This window comes from Mobula hypostoma, chromosome 18 (assembly GCF_963921235.1).
Source record: "Mobula hypostoma chromosome 18, sMobHyp1.1, whole genome shotgun sequence".
NCBI lineage: Eukaryota > Metazoa > Chordata > Chondrichthyes > Myliobatiformes > Myliobatidae > Mobula > Mobula hypostoma.
The window spans coordinates 28,703,357-28,731,258 of NC_086114.1; the positions used below are offsets into that span (position 1 = coordinate 28,703,357).

Consider the following 27,902-nt stretch of genomic DNA (forward strand, 5'->3'; position numbering starts at 1 on the left):
CAGAAACCAGCCTGGTCAAACACATTTTGTTACTAATGTGGCAGGAATTCACATACACCAGACCAATGCAAATTTAGAAGCAAAACTTGGAGAAAATCCAACAAAGTAGGACATTTACAAAGAGTATGTCAGGCAGACAAAAATAACTAGAATGCACAAGGAAGAGAAAAAGTTAAAAAGTCAAGTTGCATTTTCGAAAAGAGCGCTAATCTGTATGCTTTTGATATAAAGAAATCTGATAATAGTGAGAGTGACACAGGACTGAGTACCTTTGAGATTCACAATGTGAAAACTAGTATTATGATTTATGCTAAAAGTGATCGGTAAATTAATAAAATGGAATCAAACACTGGCTCGGCTGTTTCATTCATTCCACAAAATGAGCTTGAACAGTATTTCAAAGATACTAAACTGAAGCCTGCAGATTTCCAATTAAGACCTTATACTGGAGAAAAGATGACTCCTTTGGCAGTGACATTCGTAACAGTGAAATACAACAACGAACAAGCCACATTGAGCTTGTATATGGTAAAAACACCAGGAGGACCAGCATTCTTGGGACTTGAGTAGCTGAAGGAACTACAACTTGACTGGAGATCCACCCGCTATTTGCATGCCACATCCCATGCAATGAAGCCAACTGAAAGTGAATTAAGAATGGATCTGAATGATGCCACAATTGTCTCCATGCTGTACAGCATGAACCGTTGCCCAATAAAGATCCAAGCAGGTGTTGGAAAGCATATTGGACCAACAAAGGACCATGCTGCTCAGAGGAATCATGGAAGTGATGAAATCAGTAATCTGACTACAACAGTTTTTGCAGGTAACATAGCTGAGAAAGCGATACTATGTTAATCAGGCAGTTACTAGCAAAATATCGCTTGGTTTTAAGCTGAAAGAGAGTTCAAGGAGCTTCAGGAAAGCTGCAAATGTTTGCCTTTCTGAGTATAAAGAACCAGAATCTACTTTGCGTGCATTAACGTTATTACATGAACTTCAAGTGGGAGACAAAAAAGCAGCTTTACAAGTAGATGCAAAGACCAAAGCCCAGCTGGATGACTGGAAGGTGAAAAAGAATGAGTGAATGGAGATATGGAAACAAATGATTTATCAGATGTTGTGGATGTGGAAACCAAGAGGAGATTATAGATCGTAACGGGGGCAATCATCATTATCATCATCAGGTGCTGTGCCCAGTTTGAGCTTTGACTGCCATGGTCCACACACTCCTGTTTCAGGTCAAGTGGATCAATTCATTGGTATTCATTTCTAGTTCTCTGGCTGCTGTCTCCAATGGAGGCAATAGACAGATTAATCAGAGAACATTCCAGTAAACTAAATGTACCTTCGCAATATCAAGATGCAGAAGCTAGAAGAAAAAAATGGATGAAGAAGAAAGGTGTCCACAACTGTCAGAACCACTTCCTACAATCTCAGAATCAATTCCTACAACCACTACAGAGGAGGCCCCAGAAAATGCGTTTGTTTTCACAGCCACATGTCTCACCTGCCAAGCAGAGAGGTCCCTCATCAGAAAAGACGTTATCCCACAAGAGTAAGAAATCCTCCATAGAGATTAAATCTTTAGGCCTGAATGCTGTGGATGTCTGTGTATAATAGTTGTATTATATAATATACTGTATATATAGTTGAGATGCATTCTCTATTGAGTCAAGAGTTTTTAGCTAAGCAGCGAGATGTGCTGTGTAACATTTGAGTAATCATGTAAATATGTTGTTGATTAAGCATTCTTATTTGTTTAAATAATTCACTGCAGGTTATATGTAAAAATACGTGAATGGTATACATCATGACACTACCGTGTGATATATGAGCACTTTGCTTAAAGTAAAGAATTAAGTTAGACTCGCACCTCAGCTCTTTTGTTTTCTTAAGAATTAGTTTAATGTTTTGAAGTTACAAAACATAACACAATTCAATAAAGGCTAACAAACCACTGCCTTTAAGATTAGCAACACACATAAAAGTTGCTGGTGAACGCAGCAGGCCAGGCAGCATCTCTAGGAAGAGGTGCAGTCGACGTTTCAGGCCGAGACCCTTCTTGTCCTGAAACGTCGACTGCACCTCTTCCTGGAGATGCTGCCTGGCCTGCTGTGTTCACCAGCAACTTCTATGTGTGTTGCTTGAATTTCCAGCATCTGCAGAATTCCTGTTGCTTGCGCCTTTAAGATTACTTTTCATACCTACTCGTTATCTTTCTCTTTGGTCAGTCTACCATTACGATGAATAAAGAGGGATAAGATACAGGAGAGTAAGTACTTTTGATGCTGGGATGGAAACTATTGTTTATCAGAGAGGTCGTTTTCGATAAAAGACAGGAAGTGGAAAAAGCAGGTTGGTCTATTTTGTTTGTTTACATGGCCTCTGATTACATCCAATTTCAATATACAAAATATTCATCTCAGAACTTTACAATTGTATACCACACATATTGGAAGAGACATAATGAAAGTCTCCCTTAATTTTATTCATAGATCATATTCCACTGCTTTTAAGAAATTCCACTATTTACCTTGGCATGTATTCATTTTGTAAAGTTAATATGTTTAAGTTATTTTCAAAGCTTATTTGGCAAAACACATGTACACAAATAGTTAAAACTCCTTTAGATAGAAGTAAATAGTCAGAATAGTCAACGTTATTTAAAATACCATGTTATGCTCCTTCATTGGACCATAGTGAACATTTATGGTCCAATGATTCCATTTAGTATCAGAGTGCGTATATAGTATACAACCTAAAATTCTTACTCTTCGCAGACATCCATGAATTGAATTGACTTTATTACATACATCCTTCATAGACATAAGGAGTAAAAATCTTTACATTATGTCTCTTCTAATTGTGCAATGCACCATTTATAGTAATTTATAATAAGTAGTATGTACAACAATATAACGTAGAAATACAGTTGTGTCAGCATGAATTAATCAGTCTGATGGCCTGGTAGAAGAAGCTGTCACAGAGCCTGTTGGTCCTGGCTCTTACGCCGCGGTTCCATTCCCTGGATGGTAGCAGCTGGAACAGTTTGTGGTTGGGGTGACTTGGGTCCCCAGTGATCCTTCGGGCCCTTTTTGCACACCTGTCTTTGTAAATGTCTTGAATAGCGAGAAGTTCACAACTACAGATGCGCCGGATTGTCCACACCACTCTCTGCAGAGTCCTGTGATTGAGGGAAGTACAGTTCCCATACCAGGCAGTGATGCAGTCAGTCAGAGTTCTGCCGCTATAGAAAATTCTTAGGATTTGGGGGCCCATACCAAACAACTTCAACCATCTGAGGTGAAAGAGGTGCTTTTGTGCCTTTTTTACCACATAGCCGGTATGTACAGATCAGTTGAGATCCTCGGTGATGTTTATGACTAGGAACTTAAAGGTGTTCACCCTCTCAACCCTAGATCCATTGATGTCAATAGGGGCTATCCTGTCTCCATTCCTCCTGTAGTCCACAACTAGCTCCTTTCTTTTTGCGACATTGAGGGAGAGGTTGTTTCCTTGACACCGCTGTGTCAGGGTGATGACTTCTTCTCTGTTGGCTGCCTCATTATTATTTGAAATTAGGCCAATCAGTGTAGTGTCATCAGCAAATTTAATTAGCATATTGGAGCTGTGGGTAGCAACACAGTCATGAATATACAGAGAGTAAAGGAGGGGGCTTAGTGCACAGCCCTGAGGGGCACTTGTGTTGAGGGGCAGAGGTGAGGGAGCCCACTCTTACCACTTGCCGGCGATCTGACAGAAAGTCCAGGATGCTGCAGCTACACAATGCACTCCTGCAGCATGGAGTCCGATTGGTCGGCCAACAGTGGACCGTTTTAACTATGGCCACCTCTTGTTTCAGCCTCTGCCTGTACCTCGGTAGCAGCAAGATGGTGGAGTGATCTGATTTCTATATGGTGGTCAAAGGAGCGCTTTGTAAGCATTGTAGAACGGAGAGTAGCAGTGCTCAAGTATGCTATCTCCCCGTGTGCTCAACTGGATGTGTTGACAAAACTTTGGAGAGACTTTAGTCAGTGACACTCTATTAAAGTCACCAGCAACGATGAAGACAGACTCTAGGGTGCTGATGGTCTTGTACAGTTCATTGAGAGCCAGGTCAGTATCAGCCTGTGGCAGAATATACACAGCTGTGATAATAACCGCCATGAACTCCCTAAACAGCCAGAAAGGTCTACACAACAGCACAAGGTACTCCAGATCCGGTGAACAAAAGGATTTGAGGGCATGCGTGTTCTGAGGTTTGCAGCAAGCAGTATTGACCATGAAACATACCCCACCTCCTTTACTCTTCCCAGAGAGGATTTAGACCTGTCGGCCCGGAACAGGGAGACCTGTTCAACCAAAGGCAACCAATTTGTATAAGATTTATGTGAAATGGGAAGTCAATCAAGTTTAAAAATAGGCCCTTTGGCACATTTCTATGACTTTGCTGTTATTTTAGGAGGAAATGAGACTGAAGTATTAAGCTTGTAGATAAAATTTAGTTTTCTTTCATTTCCTTTAGGATCACATAATGAGCCCTTATATTTCAATTTCCTTTAAAGTTAGGCATACAGTTTGGTTTGAAAAGTACCTTGATATAAAGTAAAATAGGACATATAATTCTTTAAATTATAAATTCGTAGTTTTGCTGTTAATTTTTGGTGAATGTCTTATTTTGGCTCATTCATTCACATGCTGTCTTCTGCCATATTGGATGCAATTTGGTCCTTTCTCCTTTGCTATTGTACTCCCTCAATTTGTTTTCTTTTTCCAGATTAGATCAACATTGTGGTTTTCCCTTAGTTGTTACAAATGTACTTAAAATGTTCTAAATGAGAGACAGAGATTCCGTGTAGAAAATTGGTGCCAAATGTGGCTCCTTCTATAAATTACTGTCAAAAGTATTGCTATTTACCTGATAATTTGGCAAAATTTCTGCACCTGGAGTCAATTAACTTACAGTGTAGCATGTAAAAAGAAACTAATATTGCAGCAATAGACTCCATTAGGGGCCATGATAAAAGACTAAGTAGCCTTTTTTTTCCTAGTGTTTTAACACAGAGGTGATTTAAAAGAAGAAAGGAAAAAAATAAGCTAGTGAATAGGTAATGTTTGCAAGAAACATCTTGGCCCAAAATGTCGACAGTCTATTCATTTCCATGGATGTTTCCTGACCTGCTGAGCTTCTCCAGCATTTTGTGTGTTATGCTCTGGATTTCCAGTATCTGCAGACTTTCTCATGTTCATGATTTAGCATATTTTGTGAATGTTCTTATAGAGGGAAAATAAGTTGAGTAAGGGAAGGGTGGGAGTTAATGAGGTTTAGATTGCTGTTCGTGTTGATTTAAAGAGAAGGGGGAACAGAATCTATTTAGAAAACTACAATGATGCAGGTAATTTACCATACAGGGTTGGGGGACTAAATACAATGTTGGTTAAAAGGAAACAGATTATGGGTGAGTGTGACTTGGAAAACAGCAGAAAAATATTTTAAGAATTTCTGAGGATGTCAGAGCATTGATGCCTTGACATTAAGTAATTAAGTCAGAGTAAAGAATGGGGATTGAAGTGAAGCAAAGCAGCTCATCTTTATAATGATGAGGTTAAAGTAAAAAGAGTTTTAGAAAGTTTATCGTCTGTGATAGGTTAAGTATGACATTAAACATAAAAGATATCTTAACCGAACACGAGGAAATCTGCAGATGCTGGAAATTCAAGCAACACACACAAAATGCTCGTGGAATGCAGCAGGCCAGGCAGCATCTATAGGAAGAAGTACAGTCAACGTTTCGGGCCGGGACCCTTCATCCTAACTTATTCCAAGTTGAGTTTCTCCCAACTTGGCAGACTGAAGTTTCTAAAAAAGGGATTTAAATTCAACAGTCATCTCATGTCTTAGAGACTGCTTCATGTACTTATTTTCTGGAACCTTATTTTCTACTGGCACAGCAACATCCTGTTTTGACATTGTAGAGGCACTAAAAGTGATAGATACACATCAAAATCGCATTCCGCGATTTAAGCGGGTGCCATTCAATAAGGATTCTAATAACCAATAGTAATGTTAAAATGAAGTTAAGATTTGTATCTTGGAGCTGTGGATTTAAAAGTTTCAAAACTTATTTTACAGCAACTTACAATTAAATCCACTGCTTTTCCATGGAAATGAGCCCTTCAGCCCAATGTGTCCGTGCCGATTAAGGTGCCTTGCTGGGGTGGTTCCATTTTCCTGGCCTGTATATCTCTAAACCATTTCCATGTAAGGAGATGTGAAAAATATTTACAGTATTTTTCAAAAAGCTGGTATATATGCATCCTTCCATTAACACCTAAAGCAAATTATGTATTTTTATTTATTACTATTTACTGGAACACAAATTGGCTGCTTCCATTTCCATCTTGAAATTATACCTACATTTCTAAACTACTGATAGGCTACAAGATGGTAAGAGGTTGTGAAAGACACTGCAGAAAATAATGACTCTTCATGGGCATAACTGACCTCTCAATGTAAAATCAATGCAGTAATCCATCAATTCTGTAACCTCTGTGCATCATTAATCCTTTAGTCAGATGACCATAAAGCGCAGAAATGGGCCTTTTTGCCCGCCATATTGATGATGAGTATGAAGTATCCATCTGTACTCATCTCGTTTACTAGTATTTAGTCCATCGCCTTCTTTTCCTTGATCGTTCGTTGCCAATCCAGATATATCTAGTAAGTTTCTAGTAGTTAAATTATTTTCTTGCTTCTGTTATTTAATATTGGAAGAATGATCATTTAATTTTTTCCACTGCAGGAGTCCAGTTTCCCAGGAGTTTCCAGTGGGCCATTTTGATTGGCCTGCATCTTCAAGCTACTATCACCCTTCTACCAATCATGTGAGATCCTCTCATCCCATGACAGAGAGCACTGTGATGCTGGATGTTCTGACACTGAGGCACATGGTACATGATTGCACAGCTGTTAAAACCCAGATACTTAAGCTAAAGCGGTTGCTACAACAGGTACATTCTTTACAATTATTCTTTACAGTTATATGTAACAGTGTATTGTGTGTATTGGCTTTATAACAAACTAAAGATTCTGCCATTGAATTGCATGATTAGGATGCAGGCAGGACTTTAGAAAAATAATTTTCTGAGAATGATAGTGTTAAGGACAAATGTTTTTAGAGTTTTGATTTTTTTTACTGCCATAATCAATTCCCTACCAGAGTACATGCTACATAATCATTTTACAAGAGAAAATAATGTCATTGGCAAGACGTTAGTAAGCTAAGTGGAAAACAAATTTCCCTGTCATTGTTCCCCATCTCTACTATGAGCAGCTCTATATCTTTGACTGGATTGTTACATGTAATTAAATATTCAATTGTGTTCAATCATAGCTTTTGACAATGATAAAAGATTCATTAAAAACCAAATAATCTAGGAGCTGGAGCTCTAATAGTTCAACTGCATGTAATTTTGTGTATTAGTTTAGTTATGGTTAAGAGGAGGAGAGGTTAATATGTGGGTAGAATATTTAATTTAATAGCTGCGTTGTTATATATAGATGAAAAATTAGTAACAGTTTTACATATAATTAATTTGAAAACCAGTAAAAGGAAGGCTGCCAGTAAATTTCCAGTGATCTAATTGATATTGGGTTGCTTTGGCAGTATCTGATGGGTTAATATTTTTAAAGACACACGCAAAATGCTGGAGGAACTCTTCAGGCCAGGCAGCATTTACTGGGAAAAAAGTAGGGTCAGCGTTTTGGGCTGAGACCCTTTGGCAGGACCCTTTATCAATTTTCTGAAGGGTCTCGGCCCTAAACATCAACTACTTTTTTCCATAGATGCTTCCTGGCCTGCTGAGTTCCTCCAGCATTTGTGTGTGTTGCTTGGATTTCCAGCATCTGCAGATTTTCACTTGTTTGTAATATTTTTAGATAAGTTTTTGCCATTGTTTTGCAGAAAAGTAGGTAAAGGTTGATCATACATGGATGTAGGTTTTGTTGTAGATTATGTTTTTGCAAAATAGTAACACAATAGCTTATTCTTTTTTTCCCGATGTTTAAAGGACATTGTTGTCATTTACTCCACTAATTCTTGATTTGCAATATATTTTGGAACTTTTGAATTAAGTTATCAATTTTGTGCAATAGTAATGATTTTTGGAGCTTTAGTGCTTGTAAATAGAAATGAATATGGAGATCAAAAAATACTGAGGAGATATTATAGTTGAGGGGCAAGGGACTGACCTTCATTATAGCAAGCAGAAGTCCTAAAAGCTGTTTTCCTCCTATCATCTGGGTTAAGACATCTTCTCAGAATTGGAGAAAAACCTATGGAAGAGGAGAGATCCAGTAGTCATGGTCAATGTGACAACCAACAATAGATAGGACAAAGAAGTTCCTTTGAATGAAAATAAGCAACTATGAACCCAGTTTAAATATCAAACCCGCACAAATAATAATCAGTTGATTGCAACCTGAGCCACATATAAATTGATAAAGGTTAGATAAAATATCTGGGTTTTGATTAATGGAGAATTACCACTGGTTTTGTTGGAAAGGGGTTCACTGGACTAAAGGTGAGACCAGAATCTAAGGAAATAACTTGGACTGTAGATAAAGTCATAAACAAACTTCTGTGTGGGTGGGTTTTGATCATGGAAGTTCTGCGAGATCTTCTCCTGCTGTTCCCCTTGTATGGTTTCCATTGTTCTCCAGCTCTGACCGCCTTCTTACTACGACTCAATATTACAGCACATATCCTTCCAATTCCTTTCTTCCCTTAGGTCTTCTTGAATCGCTGAGTTCTAGCAGATTGTTTTTTGCTCCAGATTCCAGCATCTGCAGTCTTAGCAGAAGCAGGTGTATTATTTTGTGGCAGTAGGCATAACAAATTTCTCTCTTTCAATATTTTTATTAATTTATATATATTTAAGAATACAGAGTACAAGAAAAAAATGTCAATATATTAAGCTAAATTGCATATAAAGACTCCTTACCCTATATTTATACAAGTCAATTAGTTCATAACATTAAAAAATAATGATTTTATTATATAAACAAAATCTAATCCACTATCAAGACCAAAGCTGATTAGTAGAAAAAAAAGAAAAAAAGATTGTTAGTCATCATCTGTGCTTTAATAGCAAATCAAAGGTTTTTAAAATAATTCAGAAAAGGTCCCCACAATGTTTGAAAGTCTTGCTTAGATTCAAAGATTGAACATCGAATCTTCTCTGAATTTAAACATGACATGACATCACGTAACCATTGGGCGTGAAGAGAAGGGGCCACATCTTTCCATTTAAGCAAGAGTGTCCTTCTGGCCATGAGAGACATAAAAGCCAAAATGTGCAAATCGGATGGCTCCAAAATAATACCCTTTCCTCCGACAATACCAAATAAATCAGTCAAAGGATTAGGCTTGAAATTTACTTTAAAAAGTATCAAAAAGATTTGAAATACTTCTTTCCAATATTTTCCAAGACTCGAACATGTCCAAAACATATGAATGAGTGAAGCTTCTCCATTACATTTATCACAATACGGAAATATATCTAAATAAAAACGAGACAACTTATCCTTAGTCATATGGGCCCTATGGACTACTTTAAATTGAAGGAGAGAGTGACGGGCACATAATGATGAAGTGTTGACCAATTTAAAAATTTGATTCCAAGTTTCCTCAGAAATTGAAGTCTGTATATCTTATTCCCAAAGATTTTTAATTTTATCTAAGGGAACACTTCTCATTCCCAACAGCATATTATAAATATTAGATATAGATCCATTATAAAAAGGTTTCAGATTAAAAATTACATCTAGTAAATTCTTATCAGGACTTTTAGGAAATGTACTTATTTGAGACCGTAAAAAATCTGTTATTTGTAGATATCGAAAAAAGAGTTTTGGGTAAACTATATTTAGTTGACAGTTGTTCAAACTAAAAAAAAATTCCCCCTACAAACAAGTCCTGAAAGCATTTAATACTTTCGCCAGTTATTATATGTTATTTATTCTCCTCCTAACACGGTATCGGAATGTGTGGTATCCCTGGATGCTGAGAAAGCTTCTGACAGAGTTGAATGGAATTATTTATTTAAAACTTTAGAAAAATTTAATTTTGGACCTGTTTTCATTCAATGGATTAAATTACTTCATTTAGCCCCTTCTGCTAGGGTTATCACTAATTTTCATAACTCCAAACCACTTAAGCTTCAACATGGCACTAGACAAGGTTGTCCGTTGAGCCCTTTGCTTTTTCATCTGGCCTTAGAACCCTTAGCCATTGCTTTTCGAGAATCTAATATCACCGGTATTTTAAGGAGAGACACTATTCATAAAGTCTTGTTGTATGCTGATGATTTGCTGCTATTTATTGCTAACGTTGAGACTTCATTACCCCATGTGCTTTCTTTACTCTCCTGTTTTAGCCAGTTTTCAGGTTATAAATTAAACTCACATAAAAATGAACAAATTTCAATAATAAAAAAATGAGCAGTGTGAAAGAGGAATAGAGAGGTAGTATTCATGAGTTTCTGAACCATTCTGCAATCTGATTGTAGAGAAGAAGAAACTTCCTAAAACGTTGAGTATGGATATTCAGGGTTCTGTACCATCTACCTGATGGTAGTACGGGTTGAGCACTCCTTATCCAAAATCCAAAAATCTCCAGAGTCCAAAATGTTTTTAGAGCATTGACATGATGTCACAAAGGGAAAATTCCACTAAATGCCAGAAAGGCTCTGAGCCGATGCACAGGTCTCTGCGCACCACAGACAGTTCTGAGAAGAAACCTCACATATGTAATAAACAGAAGTTAATGGAAAATACTGCATGAAGTGAAAAATGAAGATCTTGATCGTGTACTGTAAGAGTGGATTCATCAGCGTCAGAATGAACATATGCCACAACAATATGCTAATTGTGCAACAGACAACGATCTATCACAACAAACTAAACTTGAAGGTGATTGTGAATATTCAGCAGACTGGTTGCAGAAACAGCACGGCATTAAAATTTTAATGATTTGTGGTGATAAAGCACCTGTTGATCATGAAGCAGCAACAGAATTCATTGAGTTTGGCAAGGTTGTTGCTGAAGAAAATCGAAAATGCTGAATGGGTGATTCAGTACATATGTGTGATGAACAAGGGTAAGACCAAGACTGCTTGCTGGTAGCATAGATTCAGAGTTGGGAATGATGACTGTGCCAAACAGTCACTGACTGACCAGTTGGGGGTCCGAGGTAGTGATTGGTTACATAGTCATAGTCATACTTTATTGATCCCGGGGGAAATTGGTTTTCGTTACAGTTGCACCATAAATAATAAATAGTAATAAAACCATAAATAGTTAAATAGTAATATGTAAATTATGCCAGGAAATAAGTCCAGGACCAACCTATTGGCTCAGGGTGTCTGACCCTCCAAGGGAGGAGTTGTAAAGTTTGATGGCCACAGGCAGGAATGACTTCCTATGACGCTCTGTGTTGCATCTCGGTGGAATGAGTCTCTGGCTGAATGTACTCCTGTGCCCAACCAGTACATTATGTAGTAGATGGGAGACATTGTCCAAGATGGCATGCAACTTGGACAGCATCCTCTTTTCAGACACCACCGTCAGGGAGTCCAGTTCCATCCCCACAACATCACTGGCCTTACGAATGAGTTTGTTGATTCTGTTGGTGTCTGCTACCCTCAGCCTGCTGCCCCAGCACACAACAGCAAACATGATAGCACTGGCCACCACAGACTCGTAGAACATCCTTAGCATCATCCGGCAGATATTGAAGGACCTCATTCTCCTCAAGAAATAGAGACGGCTCTGACCCTTCTTGTAGACAGCCTCAGTGTTCTTTGACCAGTCCAGTTTATTGTCAATTCGTATCCCCAGGTACTTGTAATCCTCCACCTTGTCCACACTGACCCCCTGGATGGAAACAGGGGTCACCGGTAGCTTAGCTTTCCTCAGGTCTACCACCAGCTCCTTAGTCTTTTTCACATTAAGCTGCAGTTAATTCTGCTCACACCATGTGACAAAGTTTCCTACCGTAGCCCTGTACTCAGCCTCATCTCCCTTGCTGATGCATCCAACTATGACAGAGTCATCCTAAAACTTCTGAAGATGACAAGACTCTGTGCAATAGTTGAAGTCTTTTCTGATAGTTCAATATACACCTTATTGTTTCATGCACAAAATTATTAAAATGTTATATGAATCTGTCTTCAAGGTATATGTAGAAACTATATATGTACTGTAAATGGATTTTGTGTTTAAACTTGGGTCCCATGTGAAGGTATCTCATTATATAGATGGAAATACTCCAAAACCCGAAAAAATCTGAAGTCTGAAACACTTCCGACCCCAATTATTTTGGATAAGAAGTGCTCAACCTGTAATGAGAAGAGGCTTGTCCCAGGTGATGAAGGTCCCTCAGGATGGATGCTGCCTTCTTGAGGCACTGTCATTTGAAGATGTCCTCAATGGTGGTGAGGCTTGTGCCTATGGTGGAAAGCTGAGTCTACAACTTTATAATTTCTCTTCTATCCTATGCATTGGCACCCCTTTACCAGACGGTGTTGCAACAAGTTAGAAGGCTCTCCACAGTACATTTGTAGAAATTTTGTGTTCCTATTTTTAAAATTTACATTTCCTACATTGGCACCTTCTTTATACATTAGCATTATTCTACCAGAATGACAATTGTAGCTACTCAGAATTGTTTACTTCTGTTACTTGTTTCATTGTCACTTTGAATATATCCCTTTTACTATGGGATTTTTTAAAATCAGCTTTCCCAAGACATTTGTATGTTTTATCTGACAGATTTTAGGGTATCATAGGCTAAGTCAATGTTATTTGTCTACTCTATTTAAAAGAAAATAGGATGTAATATTTGAATTAGATTTTCTTCAAGTATAGGCAAAGCTCTTGTATGTATTCGAACACATCTTGAGCTGATATAAATTCTTGAAGTGCATATGAGTTAGTTTTTTAGTATCCTTATAGAAGATTGACCTAAAGCTTTCAAAATGGCAACAAAATTTGGAGTAATTAACAGTAGTTTCATTGATGGCTTACAGCAGATTATCAGTGTGCATTTAAGATGAATTTGAGCCATTCATTTATATTAATACAGGAATTCTAAGCACATGTGTTCATAAAACAGTTAGTGTACTTTTAACAGAAAGCTAGTGAGGCTGGCTTAGGTACTTGATTAATAAGCATAAGGTCTGTTTTTTAACCCTGGAATATGAGCTGGTATAGTCAATAATTGGAGACATAAGACTGTGGACGCTAAAATCTGGAGCAGCAAACTGGAAGCTGGAAAAAGTCAGCAGGGCAGGACGAATGGACTCAACATGAAACTTAACTGTCCATTTTCCTCCACAGATGCTGCCTGGCATCTTGAGTTCCTCCAGCTACTTGTTTGATGCTGTAGTCAGTAATTCATTATTATAGCTCAAAAGTGCAAAACAGTGGTTTGTAATATTTCCTGTCTTCACTTTTCTCTTGGAGGTTGCCAGCTGGAAATAGATTGGTTGTATCTGTTGCTTAGTTCCGTCTTTCCTATCTGTAACTTACACCATATTATACAACCAAGTATTTTAAATGTATTGTTTTGAATTAGATCAGCTTGTTGTGGACAAAACATTGCACACACATGGGAAAAAAGAAGCAAAACTCAGAGGGAAGAAATAGAATGTTAGGATTTGATTTTATGAGTATGAATAACTTACTTTTACTTGCCAAAGATTTCTGCTGCTGGATTCTTGTGTAAATGAATTGAAACTTGGGGCCTATTTCCGTGTACATTAGAAAATATGGATCAATATACATAAAATTGCAATCCTCGAGAGGCAGCGATATTGTAAGGCCATGTAATTTCTAGTAAATGCAATGCATTGGTAAAATAAGGTATTTTGAAGGTTGTAATATAAAAAAACTAATAACCCTACATAAATATTTAAATAAATTGTAATAGGGATGTGCAGATGTCTATTTAAAAAAAGATAAAATGGCAGTGAATAATTGCCTATTTGCTTGATGATATATTTGACAGCTAAGCTCGTTTACAGATCTGTGGGTATGTAAATTACATTGCTTGTTAATAGATAAAGGTCATCATGTACTGCCGGGGTACCATTGTTGAAATATGAAATTCAGTCTCATGTTATTATTAATACCTGGACATTCCAAACATTGGGGATAGCACTGTCCTATTTAATATCCCTGTCTAGATATATTCTTGACTTGGCAAAATTGGGGCTAAGTAAAGAAAGGTAAGAAACGCCCATCACAAATAGAAAAATAAAACTGAATACTTTCATTATCCTGAATACCAATTCAAATGATAAGGTCATAAATACTGTACCAAGTAGTTAAGAATTGCTGACTGCAGGATTCGGTTCAAACCGTATCATCAAATTTGCGGATGACACAACAGTGGTTGGCCTCATCAACAGCAGTGATGAGTCAGAGCACAGAGAGGAAGTGGTACAGCTGGTGGACTGGTGTGAGAACAACAACCTAAGACTGAATGTGGCGACGATCGAGGAAATAATTGTGCGCTTTAGTAAGATGCAGATGAACCATCCCCCTCTACGCATGCAAGACTCCTCCATAGAGAGAGTTGAGTGCTCCATGTTCCTGGGAGTTCACATCATGGACGGCCTCACCTGGTCCCTCAATATCACCTACCTGAATAAGAAGGCATAGCAGCCCCTCCACTTCCTGAAGAGATTGAGGCAAGCGACACTCTTCTCCCCCCGCACACCTACCATCTTAACTGAACTTTACAGGAACATGTTGAGAGCGTCCTGACAAGCTGCATCTCCATCTGGTATTGGAGCAGCGAGCATTGGACTGGAAGTCTTTACAAAGGAGTGAGAATGGCTGAGAGAATCATAGGGGTCTCCCTACCATCCATCGGGGACATTTATCAGGAGTGCTGTGTATGCAGAGCCCTTAGTATTGTCAAGGATCCCACTCATCCATGCAGCATCCTCTTTAACATCCTACCATCAGGCAAAAGACTCTGATTCATAAAGACAAGAACAGTCAGGATGGGAAACAGCTTCTTCCCTCGGGCCATTTGCTATTGAACTCCCTGTCATTGTGCATTCGAAGTGTCACCAGATAATTTTTGCTGTATCCTACAATGTTTAATTTATGCACTCTACTTTGTATATGTGTAATTCATTTTTAGATTTGATTTTTACTTTTCTAAGTTATTGTATGTTATGTGTTCTATGCTTTCCACTAGAGATCACCAATTTTTTTAAGCCCAAGATCCCCTACCTCGACTTTAGTGAAAGGCAAGATCTACCTACTAAATTGTTTAGAGAAAAAACAGCTCAGATTGTACTGCCAATTTGAGGCCTTTTATTTGGGCTAATTGTATTTGAATTACACAAAATACTTTTGTCAAACTCTCAAATTAATTCAAACAAGAAAACACTGTAACTAGCATATCTTTAAGAATATTACAATACTTCACACCTTTAATTCTAACTTTCATTATTTAATTTTATTTCAACACGAAAAATAAATGAATAAAAATTGACTGTTGCACTCAGTGTGATGACTGGGGCTGAATACTTATCACTAGTTCCCTGAAATTTGGCTCATAACTACAGACAGCCAGTCTTAGACAGTCTGTGAGGTGTCTGTCAGTAAGACAGCCTCTGTACTTAGATTTAATAATTTTTCATCTGTGAAAATGCAGTTTCACATAGATAAGTTGACCCAAAGTAGGCACTGACTTTTAGTGCTGTAAAACCAATGCGCACGCATTTCTGGGGCCCCATCAGTAGTAATTGCCACCAGTTTATGAATGGGGTTGTCATTTTCACAGACGTATTTTTTAAACTCATTGTAAATATCCTCACCTCTCGTTCTTTCCTTTAATTGCAAAAGAGTGAGGAAGCCCTCCTTTGTTGTAAAATCCTGGAAAGCCATTCGGACAAATACAACAAGCTGAGCTGTTAGCATTACATCCAGGGATTCATTGAACTGTAGTGAAAAATATCCACATCCTCTAACAGTGACTCTATCCTCCTTGTCACTGTTGCAGGGCCAAGTGGTATGTTATGTATTGCAGTTGTGATGTCATTTTTGTTTTTAAAGTCATTAAAAAGTCTCTGCGGTAATGGCCATTGCTTCCTTGAATAAATCGCCATCTGTAAAAGGTTTCTTGTGTTTAGCCAAAAGGTGACTTACGTGACATGATGCTTCAACAGCAGCCTTATTTTGAGCAGCATGTTTTGTGAAAAACGATTGCTGGGCCTTCAACCCTGATTTCAGCTCCTCAACTTTCCTGGCACGAATTGTGCTCTTTGGAGGGTAGGTGTCTTTAAATTTCTGGTGGTTGGTGTTGTGGTGCCTCTCCAGATTCTCTCTTTTAGTCAGTGCTTGTGTTTGGTGACACACTTGTCTTTCACCAAGGTAAATAGAAATTCCTCTTCCCATTCTGGATGGAATTTGTACATTTTCGCCTTCTTTCGTGGAGCCTCCGTCATGCTATCAGGATATCACGAGCGAGTGCCTTATATTGATATTTGCGACAGTCTGTACTCTTATCCAGTGGTCCCCAACCTCCGGGCCACGAAGAATGCAGCGGTACAGCGATGGCTGGAATGCACCCTGCACATCTTTAAGAAAAAAAGCCGAAATAAACAAGCTAATTAATTAGGTGCCACCCAGCACGTAAATGTCGGCCCAGATCAGCTTTGTAGCAAAAGTATTGCTATATTACCATCATCCGAATTAGTATTACTTATTTTTATAATGCTCACATTACAGCAGTATTTGTGTATTTATTTTTCATTTTTTTCGGGATCTTCGGGGAATGTCTCTAAGATCGACGGGTTGGCGACCTCTACTTTACACCCTGGTCCAGAGAAACATTGTCCAGTGTGGTGGTGTACATTAATATAAGTAAATGACAATAAACTTGACTTGAATAGAGAAAGCTAATATTGATTGTCTATCATCTTGTCCATTTCCTTTATCAGTGATTGTTGTATCTTGCAAGCCATAGAGAGATATTGAACAGCCAAGACAATTTCAGCCTACAAGATGACAAAAAATAGTTCCTGCTGTTGCTTCAAGTATTAAGTTTATCATACCCTTACAGATGTTTCTGTGATCCCATGGCTTTATTATTCACCATCCCTGGACCTTTGATCAATTTCTTGACCTTTGATCAGTGTTTGTCCTCAATTTCCATCGACGTCCCTTTGACAGCTATTTTGAGAAGCCACATCAAATTATTCATATTCCCTTTGGCATGTCATCCATGTCTGACCATACCTTATCCCACCACATTTTGCAACTGGCATCTCATGCTACCTTAAATATATAAATGGACTATGCAGTTAATGAATGTGCTTTGACTATGCTACTGTATGATGTCATATCTGTGCCCCAGATTTTTATGTATTCCCTGACAAAACAGCATTTAGGATCCAAAGCAAAAATCAATACAAATCATTATATGTTCTCCTTAGAATCCAGTAAAATATTACAAAACATTTGTTAACAAAATAAGCAAAGCAAGCAATTATAGGAAATGTATTATTTGAACCTGATTTGTAGTTCATGATAGAAAAAACTTTCCAATAAAGCTTGTTCAAATCTCCTATTGGATCCAATAACATGAACCCGGAAAGTAATTGGTTCATATTTGTTGTTTGGCTGCTTTAATCTTGCTGGAAAGAATATTGTTGTAAACAATACAACTTAAGTATTTTAGGTAACCTAAAATAAATTGTACTGTGATTGAAAGTCCTACTGATTGAAAGTAGCACTTCTTTTGGCAGAACCTTTAATACCAACTTACACCTGTGCTAATCCCTGTAGCATCTGGTCTTTCTTGGATGTATTTCAAGAGGGTGAACCCATGTAAGACATCAGGACCAGATGGTTTACCTGGTAGGGCTCTGAAAGCCTGTGCCATCCAAGTGGCGAGGGTGTTCAAGGACGTTTTTAATTTTTCACTTCTGTAGTCAGAGATAACCACCTGTTTCAAAAGGGCAATAATCATACTAGTGCCAAAGAAGAGCAGGCAGAGTGAGCTGCCTCAATGACTATCGCCCAGTGGCACTCATATCTACTGTGCTGAAGTTCTTTGAGAGGTTGGTCATGGCTAGAATCAGCTCCTGCCCAAGCCAGAACCTGGACCTGCTGCAATTTGCCTATCATCATAATAGGTCTGTAGCAGATGCAATCTCACTGGCTCTCCACTCAGCCTTGGATCACCTGGGCAATAGAAATACCTATGTCAGGCTGCTGTTTATTGACTACAGCTCAACGTTCAACACAATCTTTCCCTCAGTTATAATCAACAAGCTCCAAAACCTGGGTCTCTGTATCTCTTACATACACATACAATGGATTCACTTCCCCTCGGTTCTGCCACATTGAATCACCTCAAAGTTCAAAGGGAAGTTATAGGTTATTTTCTTGCAGTAATCATTTACCAGAAAAAGTTTTATTAATAAGTACTTACCACTTTCTCTTGTTTTGTTTGCCACCAATAAATAATGCTGAACTGCACCAGCATCATCTTAAACCAGTACAATATTAAACATTACGATGTTAAACCTGATTCTCATTCTGATTCATAAATGTGTTCCTAAAATCATCACAATAGCAGTATCAAGGAATTGATTTCATCAGGCAAGGAGAAATTGATGAAAACACTTTCAAATAGAATAAGCTCTGATTGTTAATGCAAAATAATTCAGTGTTTCAAGTTAATACTAAACTGCAGACACTTAGCCTCAGATCCTGTTTTATTTTCATTCAAACTGTTAACTTGGTATTCTTACGTATGGACAGTGAGAGGCATGCAGATCTATTTCCAGACTCATTCATCCTTCCTTGTATCTTGCCTTATGTGACTTGGAGCCAAACATTAAAGTATAATTTGAGCAAGTAAAAGGAATGATAAAGAAGATCTTGCACATTAGCTAGAATTGGTTCATTTGTAAATTTGAAGCAAGTCATGCACTGAGACACCTTGCTGCTGATCTGGGAATAAACAAGAACATTGTCATTATTCTTTAAATTACTTAGGTCATTTAAAGGGAACAAATTTGGTTGTGGTTCAGTGCATCACTGGAAGTCTCATGTAAAATTCCTCATATTTCACTTTAATGACCAGTAACAATTTTCTGTTTTACAGTCTGGTAATGTGAAGCTGAAATTGTTGTATAATTAGTTATAAAAATGAGAAAATAAGACTAATGTGATTTTTTAGGCATTTGCAGTAGCTCTGGGGATGAGCATGGCAGATATGAGGTAATCTGAAGTGGAAGTGATTGTAATATTATATTGTTCATCGAAGTTTTTAGTATAAGATGAACCCAAGTGCTCAGAGCTGGAGTGAGGGGTTTGGGTTCTAGTTGTCAGTATTTTTTTTTAAATTGAGCCCCCACACTGCAATGAGTTGACATTAGCTTCACATTTGCATGCTCTTTCCTGTACTACTGAGGGGCTTCTTTAGTTCATTTTCTGATTTCCCACGTATATTTTGTGAGCATATGCCTAACAAAGTTTAATGCAGGCACAGTATGACATGTGTACTAATACAGTGCAAATGTTTAAAAAAAACTTACTGCATATTTTACAAAGTGATCCCATGCACATAGAATTCTGTGCTCACCAAGCAGATTTAAGCTGCACCAGAGTTATATAAATTTTGTTATAAAACACACATTATGTGTTGTGGTATACTCTCAAGTGGGAAACTAACACCACTTAGTCTAGAGCCTTATCAAGAAAATGTGTTCAAGGCATATGTCAGGCTATTTCTCAGAGATGCAATAAAAGATGTGTGACTGATGGTGACTATTGCCAGTAGTGGCAGAGCAATAAACATTAAAGGCATCCGTTAGTCTTGCGAGACCATGGATCTGCGCCTGGAAAGTCTTCACTCTCCAGGGCGCAGGCCTGGGCAAGGTTGTATGGAAGACCAGCAGTTGCCCATGCTGCAAGTCTTCCCTCTCCATGACACCAATGTTGTCCAAGGGAAGGGCATTAGGACCCATACAGCTTGGCACCAGTGTCGTTGCAGAGTAATGTGTGATTAACTGCCTTGCTCAAGGACACAACACGTTCCCTCGACTGGGGCTCGAACTCATGACCTTCAGGTCGCTAGTCCAGTGCCTTAACCACTTGGCCGCATACCCACATGGCAGAGCAATAATTAACAAAGGAAACTAACTGTAGCAACAAATCAGAACAGTACAGGCCTGAAGTTGTCCAGCGGAGTGATGGTATACTTTGAATACTGTATTCACTTTGGATTAGTGAGCCAGAAGGGAAGGAGGACATGGTAGCCTTCAGTATTCGAATACTGACGAATGGGAGTTAGCAACATTGGATTCAATATCAGAAGAAAAATGAAAGTAAACGCTTTGGATGCTGTAAGACACAAATTAGAAATTACAGGTTAATTCAGAACATTGATTCAAGTTAGTTCATGGTTCCAAGAGAACATTGATACAAATTACAAAATTAGGGCTTCCAATTCTATAATACCCTTCAATTCATCAGCTAGTCTATTGTTTGTTACAACCAATTAAGTATTTCTGAAGGAAAGTCACCGTTATAATGTAACAAATCCACTTACACATAGCAAGCATCAATGAGATAATAATCCATTTTGGTGAAGTTAACTGAGGGTCTATATTGATCTGGTTGCCATGTGAAATAGCACAACAGCATTTCCTAAGTCCACGCCGCACTACAATTCTGGAGGGATTGTAGTGGTGACCCGGTAGCCACCTAACGCTCAGAAAAATTCTGGACTGATTTCAGTATTTGATTTGGCCTTAAAAGTGATTGGCGGGATACTGGTAACAATATCACAGTTGTTTTGTTAATAAGGCAATTGTATATTTTGTTGGAATGGCAGATTGGCTGTGCCCATTTATGCATAGTTGAACTTAGCTTCTCTCTTCTGTGTCACCTTTATGTAGGCAAGAAGGTACAAAAGCTGAAAAGAGAGTAATTGAATTTGTCAGTTGACAATCCAAGTACTGTCTAATTGTAGCATCAAAAATTCAAATTTTGTATCTTGTTTTATCAAAATTAAATGAGAGAGTTTCCTCCTGTTGATAAAGAACTGATTGACAGCTTAAAATTTTGCTGTTGGAGGGCAATGTTATTGAGCTGAAATGTTGTGTCTGCTTTAATAATGTGTCTGATAGGCAATCAGTGTTGCATAGGAAATAAGCTTATGTTGTTAGCAGAGACAGAATAGCTTGTCGGGGTTAATTTGTAAGGTTTCTCTGGTTGTAATGAAGAGGCTGAAACACAGCTGTTAGCGACACGGGTGAGAATAAAAAGTGACTGACATGGTAGCTGCAGTGCAGAATTGAGAAATACTGTCTAAACTTGCCTTAATGTTTAGTGTAAATCCCATCAGATCAGTGCATTATGGCTAGTGGCTTGCTAAAATATTGCCAGGCTTCATTAGAAAATGCGCCCTCCTGGCTCTTTAGTTTACTATCAGAAACATTGATATGGAAAGCAGCAATGTCTCAATAATTTGAGTTCCTTTTAAACTAGAATGGTCAATTTGAATTTTTAGGCCATTCTTTCCATTATTTAATTCAGCCAAACCAATTCCTTACGATATATTTTATCCCTGTAGCAGTTACAATGACTTGCTTTCCCTATGGATCTGCTTTCTTCTCCATGATCTGGCAATAGATAGATAGATATACTTTATTGATCCTGAGGGAAATTTGGTTTCGTTACAGCCGCACCAACCAAGAATAGAGCATAAATATAGCAATACAAAAACCACAAACAATCAAACAACAAAATGCAAACTATGCCAGATGGAAATAAGTCAAGGACCAGCCTATTGGCTCAGGGTGTCTGACCCTCCACGGGAGGAGCTGCAAAGTTCGATGTCCACAGGCAGGAACGACCTCCCGTGTCGCCCAGTGTTGTATCTCGGTGGAATATGGCTGGAGTCCAACAGCAAAAAGTTCAATATCTGGTTTACAAACACGTTCCTCAATCATAATATGACCCGGATTGCACCATCTGTTGTTAACCAGAACAGTAAGCACCCAACTCCTTTACACTTACCGCTCTCAGTGCACTTCCGGTCAGCCCTAACAGTCTGGAAGCCGTCCATGGAGAAGTTTTGATCGGGTATGTCCTCATGCAGCCCCGTTCCAGTGAAACACATAACATTGCACTCCCGAAATATTCTCTGACGCCTGGCTAGCGCCATGAACTCGTCCATTTTATTACCCACTGATCTCCTCTTCTCCATAAGTCTCTGTTGTCTCAACCCGGTCCTCTTTCCTCGACTTTGTGATCCCCTTCTGCATCCTCTGTGCGTTTTCCTCCAGATTTCGGCAGGGGTGTCCGCCGCTTTGCTTGCTAAACTGGCCGGCATAAGCTCAATCAACTGGTCCCTGGTATACACAATGCTACCATGCTTCTGTCCCGCTAATGAGACGTGTCGGAATGTAACTATTTCCAGCGCTAAAAATCCAAATAAAACTCTCTCTACCAGCATGTTAGAGAGGGTGCAGCTTCGACGCGTTACCATGCAAAAAAAAACAAAACATAACGTAAGTTAAAAAGTAAGAAGAAAAAAGTAAGAATACTGGTCTGTAACGGCTGTAACAGGCTGCGTGCACGACCGGCGCATGTGATAAAAGATGACTTTGTGAAGGTATTTGTGGGCTCTACTTATTTATTGGTCTCTGTGGCAGTGAGGTGCACTGAAGCTTCTCTGCAGTTTAGTGAAGAGGTAGTTAACTGCTGTTTGGGTTTAATGTAGCTATCTGATAGGAAATTGCTTCAATGATACATAATAATTTCTTGATAAAGGTATATTATTCCCGAAACATTTGCTGTTTCTTTTACCTCAGAAGCTGTCTGACCTGCCGAGTGTTTCTCGCACTTTTTGGTTTTTACATTAGATTTTTAGCATATGCAGTTTCGATTTAATGTCATGAATCTTCTTCTGTTTGGCATGTTTATGACAAGATTATGTGTTTTTTATACATTTAAAGGGTAAATATATTCATAACATATAATTATTTCGGCTTATTTTCTGTTTCTTTTTCATCCTAACTATAACTGAAAATATTTGAATGTAAATTTTGCTTCAGTTCCAGATAGTCACAAATTTAGCTGAGCCTAATGGCACCTTCAAATTTGGGTTTTCTTTGTGCTGATTTTTCAGTGATCTTTGGCATTTTTGTACAGCATGATTCTAAGAGAAGTATGGTAGTGGCCAAATAATATGATGGTTTAACTGATGTTGTTTGATGTTGGATTGGCCAGGATGCAGTCTGTTATAGTCTGTTTGGTGATGGTAATCCTACTGGGTCATAGGGAACTATTCCGGAACTGTATATGACTTGAAGGGGTACTTTACATTTCTGTCATGATATCCCAATGTACTTGATGCACTTAACTTTCTAGGTGTTAGAATGTAGGTTTGAGAGTGCTGTCAAAGAGGACTTGGAAAACTGCTTTATTAATGTTAGGAGATTGAGGGGTGACCTGATTGAAGTATATAAGGTGAAGAGGGCATGGACAGCATGAAAGCACATGCCTTTCTTTCCCAGGGTGCTAAAACAAGAAGGCATTGGCTTAAGATCAGAGGGGAGAGATTTGCAAGGGACATCAGGGACAGCTTCTTCACACAAAAGGTGGCACATATATTTGGACTGACAGAACATGGAGGCACCTTCACACAATCCCACAGACTCCGACAATCCTGTGATTTCAGTCTTTAAGGTCGATGTAAGAGCATCCTTCAGGAGGGTGAATCCATGGAAAGCATCTGGCTCAGACAATGTACCTGGCCAAATATTGAAGACCTGTGCTATTTAACTGGCTGAGTTATTTCTGGACATCTAGCTTCAAGCAGGCTTCAATCATACTAGTGCCCAAGAAAAATATGGTAACCTGTCTCATGCCTTTCATCCACTATCACTTATATCCACTGTGATTAATTGCTTTGAGAAGTTGGTCATGAAGCATATCATGAAGGTGGCGGCGTGATGCAGCACGTGTGGCCTCTCTGGTGATGAATATTTGTAATTTGTCAAGTAGGGTTCCATGCACAATTCTGATTTGATGGGGGCAGACGTGAGAGCACGGAGAAACATCTGGTGAAAATTCTGAAACGCCTGTTTTGCTGCCACCGCTGCGGTGTGATCTGAAATCTCCGGAGGGGAAGGCCCCGAATCCTCGGCTTTGCCTGTTGCTTGGTGGCCGGGGCCAGGGTTGAAGCGCTCGGCAGAGATGGTGCTCTGTGCTCGGTGTCAGAGGGCTGGTTGGAGGCTCGAAGTTTTCAGACGGACTCAGAGTCGGACTGTGGTCGGGTGCTTACAGGAAGCTGCGTTGGCAAATTTGCGGCACTGGAAGCTCATGGCAGGGAGAGTTTCTCCCTTCTACTGTCTGCATGACATGTTGGGGCTATCGGGATTTTGAGACTTTTTTTACCGTGCCCATGGTCTGCTCTTATCAAATTACAGTATGGCTTTGCGCTATTGTAACTATATGTTATAATTATGTAGTTTTTGTCAGTTTTAGTCTTGGTCTGTCTTGTGTTTCTGTGATATCATACTGGAGGAACATTGTATCATTTTTTAATGCATGTATTTCTAAATGACAATAAACGAGGACTGAGTGTTCTCATAATCTAATAATCTAATCAACTCCGAACCGAGGCATGACCTGGCTCTGTTCTAATTTGCCAACCATCACAACAGGTCAATAGTAAATTCCATTTCAATGGCCCTTCACTCAGCTCTAGATCATCTGCACAATGAAAATGCATATATCAGGATGCTCTTCATTGATTACAGCTTAGTATTCAATGCAATCATCCCTTCAAAGCTAATCACTAAGCTCCAAGACCTGGGACTCAATACCTCCCTGGGCTACTGGATCCATGATTTCCTCACTGGCAGACCCTAGACAGTATGGGTTGGCAACAGCACCATCACCATTAGCACATGTGCACCACAAGGCTGTGTGCTTAACCTGCTCTACTCGCTTTATACTTATGATTCTTTGGCTAACTACACCTCCAATGTCATATTTAAATTTGCTGATGACAACATTGTTATTGGTCAGATCAAAGATGGTGTTGAATCAGAATATCTGGTTGATTGTTTCCACAACAACTACTACTCACTCAGCATCAGCAAAATCAAAGAGCTGATTATTAACTAGGGGAGGAAGAGGCCAGAGGTTCATGAGCCAGTTCTCATTAGGGGATTAGAGGTGGAGAGGATCAGTAACTTTAAATTCGTTAGTCGCATAGGAAACGTTTACAAAATTCATCAAATAAAATTGAATATAACTTAGTGCATTTGGGAGGGAATTGTTTTAGAGGAGATAAAGGATTGCACACTTTGAAATTTCAGTGTTAACCAATGAACAACCTATGGACTCACTTTCAAGGCCTCTGCACTTATATTCTCAGTATTTATTTACTTATTTATATACTTACCTACTTATATCTATTTATTTTTTTCTATATGCATAGTTTATCTTCTTTTGCACATTGGTTATTTGTCATTTTTAATGTGTAGTTTTTCATTGATTCTATTGTATTTATTTGTTCCAACTTCCTTGTGAATACCCGCAAGAAAATGAATCGGGGTAGAATATGATGACATATACGCATTTTGATAATAAATTTACTTCGAATAGTAATTGGTTGAATAGTTCAAGTATGCATTGTTGACACTCATGAGATGGTGATTGGCTGCAAACATTACTAGATACTGAAAGGTTTTCCTCCAATTAATCAAATAGTTTGTAAAAGATGCAGTATAGACCTTAATGTCAGCCGTCAATAGGGACTCCTCCATTTCAGTGTATACAATATTGATTGTTTTATGGCAGTATATAAACCAGGAGCAGTGATCATTGTATTTTGGTTGGGGTATGCACTTCCAAGAGCAGGGACTTTTCATCTCATATTCTCCATAGTTATTGCTTACTTATTTATAATTATTATTTCTTCTTTTTGTATTTGCAAAGTTTGTTGTGTTCTGCGCTCTTGTTGCATGCCCTAGTTGGGCGGTTTTTCATTTATTTTGTTGGATGATTATTCTATAGATTTATTGAGTATGCCCACAAGAAATGAATGACACAGATGTACTTTGATAATAAAATTTACTTTGACCTTTGAAAACGTCTCTTAAACCAATGCCCTGTTATTTTTTTTTAGCAACCCTCCCTGGGAAAAGAGCTATGTGCTTTCACACTGACTGCCCCTCATGATTTTATGTACCTCTGTCAGGTCACCCCTCATTCTCCTACATTCCAGGCAATAGTCTACACAACATCTCTTGATAACTGAAAGCTCCAATTCCAGCAACATCCGGATAATAGCTTTTGCACTCTTTCTAGTTTCTGGTTGGTAAGTTGATGGAGAAGATCCTGAGAGGCAGGATTTATGAACATTTGGGGAGGTATAATATCATTAGGAATAGTCAGCATGGCTTTGTCAAGGGAAGGTCGTCCCTTACAAGCCTGATTGAATTTTTCGAGGATGTGACTAAACACATTGATGAAGGAAGAACAGTAAATGTAGTGTATATGGATTTCAGCAAGGCATTTGATAAGGTACCCCATACAAGGCTTATTGAGAAAGTAAGGAGGCATGGGATCCAAGGGGATATTGTTTTGTGGATCCAGAACGGGCTTGCCCACAGAAGGCAAGGAGTGGTTGTAGACGGGTCATATTCTGCATGGAGGTCAGTGACCAGTGGTGTGCCTCAGGGATCTGCTCTGGGACCCTTACTCTTCGTGATTTTTATAAATGACCTGGATGAGGAGGTGGAGGGATGGGTTAGTAAGTTTGCTGATGACACAAAGGTTGGAGGTGTTGTGGATACTAGACACTAGAATACTACGGCACAGTACAGGCCCTTTGGCCCTTGGTGTTGTGTCGACCCATATATTCCTTTTAAAAAAAAGTACTAAACCCACACTACCCCGTAACCCTCTATTTTTCTTTCATCCTTATAGTGCATGGATAGTGTGGAGGGCTGTCAGAAGTTACAGCGGGACATAGATAGGATGCAAAACTGGGCTGAGAAGTGGCAGATGGAGTTCAACCCAGATAAGTGTGAAGTGGTTCATTTTGGTAGGTCAAATATGATGGCAGAATATAGTGTTAATGGTAAGACTCTTGGCAGTGTGGAGGATCAGAGGGATCTTGGGGTCTGAGTCCATAGGACGCTCAAAGCAGCTGTGCAGGTTGACTCTGTGGTTAAGAAGGCATACAGCGTATTGGCCTTCGTTAATTGTGGAATTGAATTTAGGAGTCGAGAGGTAATATTGCAGCTATATAGGACCCTGGTTAGACCCCACTTGGAGTACTGTGCTCAGTTCTGGTCGCCTTACTACAGGAAGGATGTGGAAGCCATAGAAAGGGTGCAGAGGAGATTTACAAGGATGTTGCCTGGATTGAGGAGCATACCTTATGAAAACAGGTTGAGTGAACTCGGCCTTTTCTCCTTGGAGCAACAGAGGATGAAAGGTGACCTGATAGAGGTGTATAAGATGATGAGAGGCATTGATCGTGTGGATAGTTAGAGGCTTTTTCCCAGGGCTGAAATGGTTGCCGCAAGAGGACACAGGTTTCAGGTGCTGGGGAGTAGGTACAGAGGAGATGTCAGGGGTAGGTTTTTTACTTAGAGAGTGGTGAGTGCATGGTATAGGCTGCCGGCAACGGTGGTGGAGGTGGATACTATAGGGTCTTTTAAGAGACTTTTGGATAGGTACATGGAGCTTAGAAAAATAGAGGGCTATGGGTAAGCCTAGTAATTTCTAAGGTAGGGACATGTTCAGCACAACTTTGTGGGCCGAAGGGCCTGTA

General features: G+C 39.0%; 1 protein-coding gene across 2 annotated transcripts in view; it reads left to right on the forward strand.

Moving 5' to 3' along the window:
* Window positions 1-27,902, forward strand: part of LOC134358428 (serine-rich coiled-coil domain-containing protein 2-like) — a 782,366-nt gene that overhangs the window by 531,364 nt on the left and 223,100 nt on the right. For both annotated transcript variants that reach the window (XM_063070650.1, XM_063070651.1), the window contains exon 7: window positions 6,807-7,014. In XM_063070650.1, coding sequence (XP_062926720.1) covers window positions 6,807-7,014 — 208 coding nt within the window. The remainder of the gene's footprint in view (window positions 1-6,806; window positions 7,015-27,902) is intronic.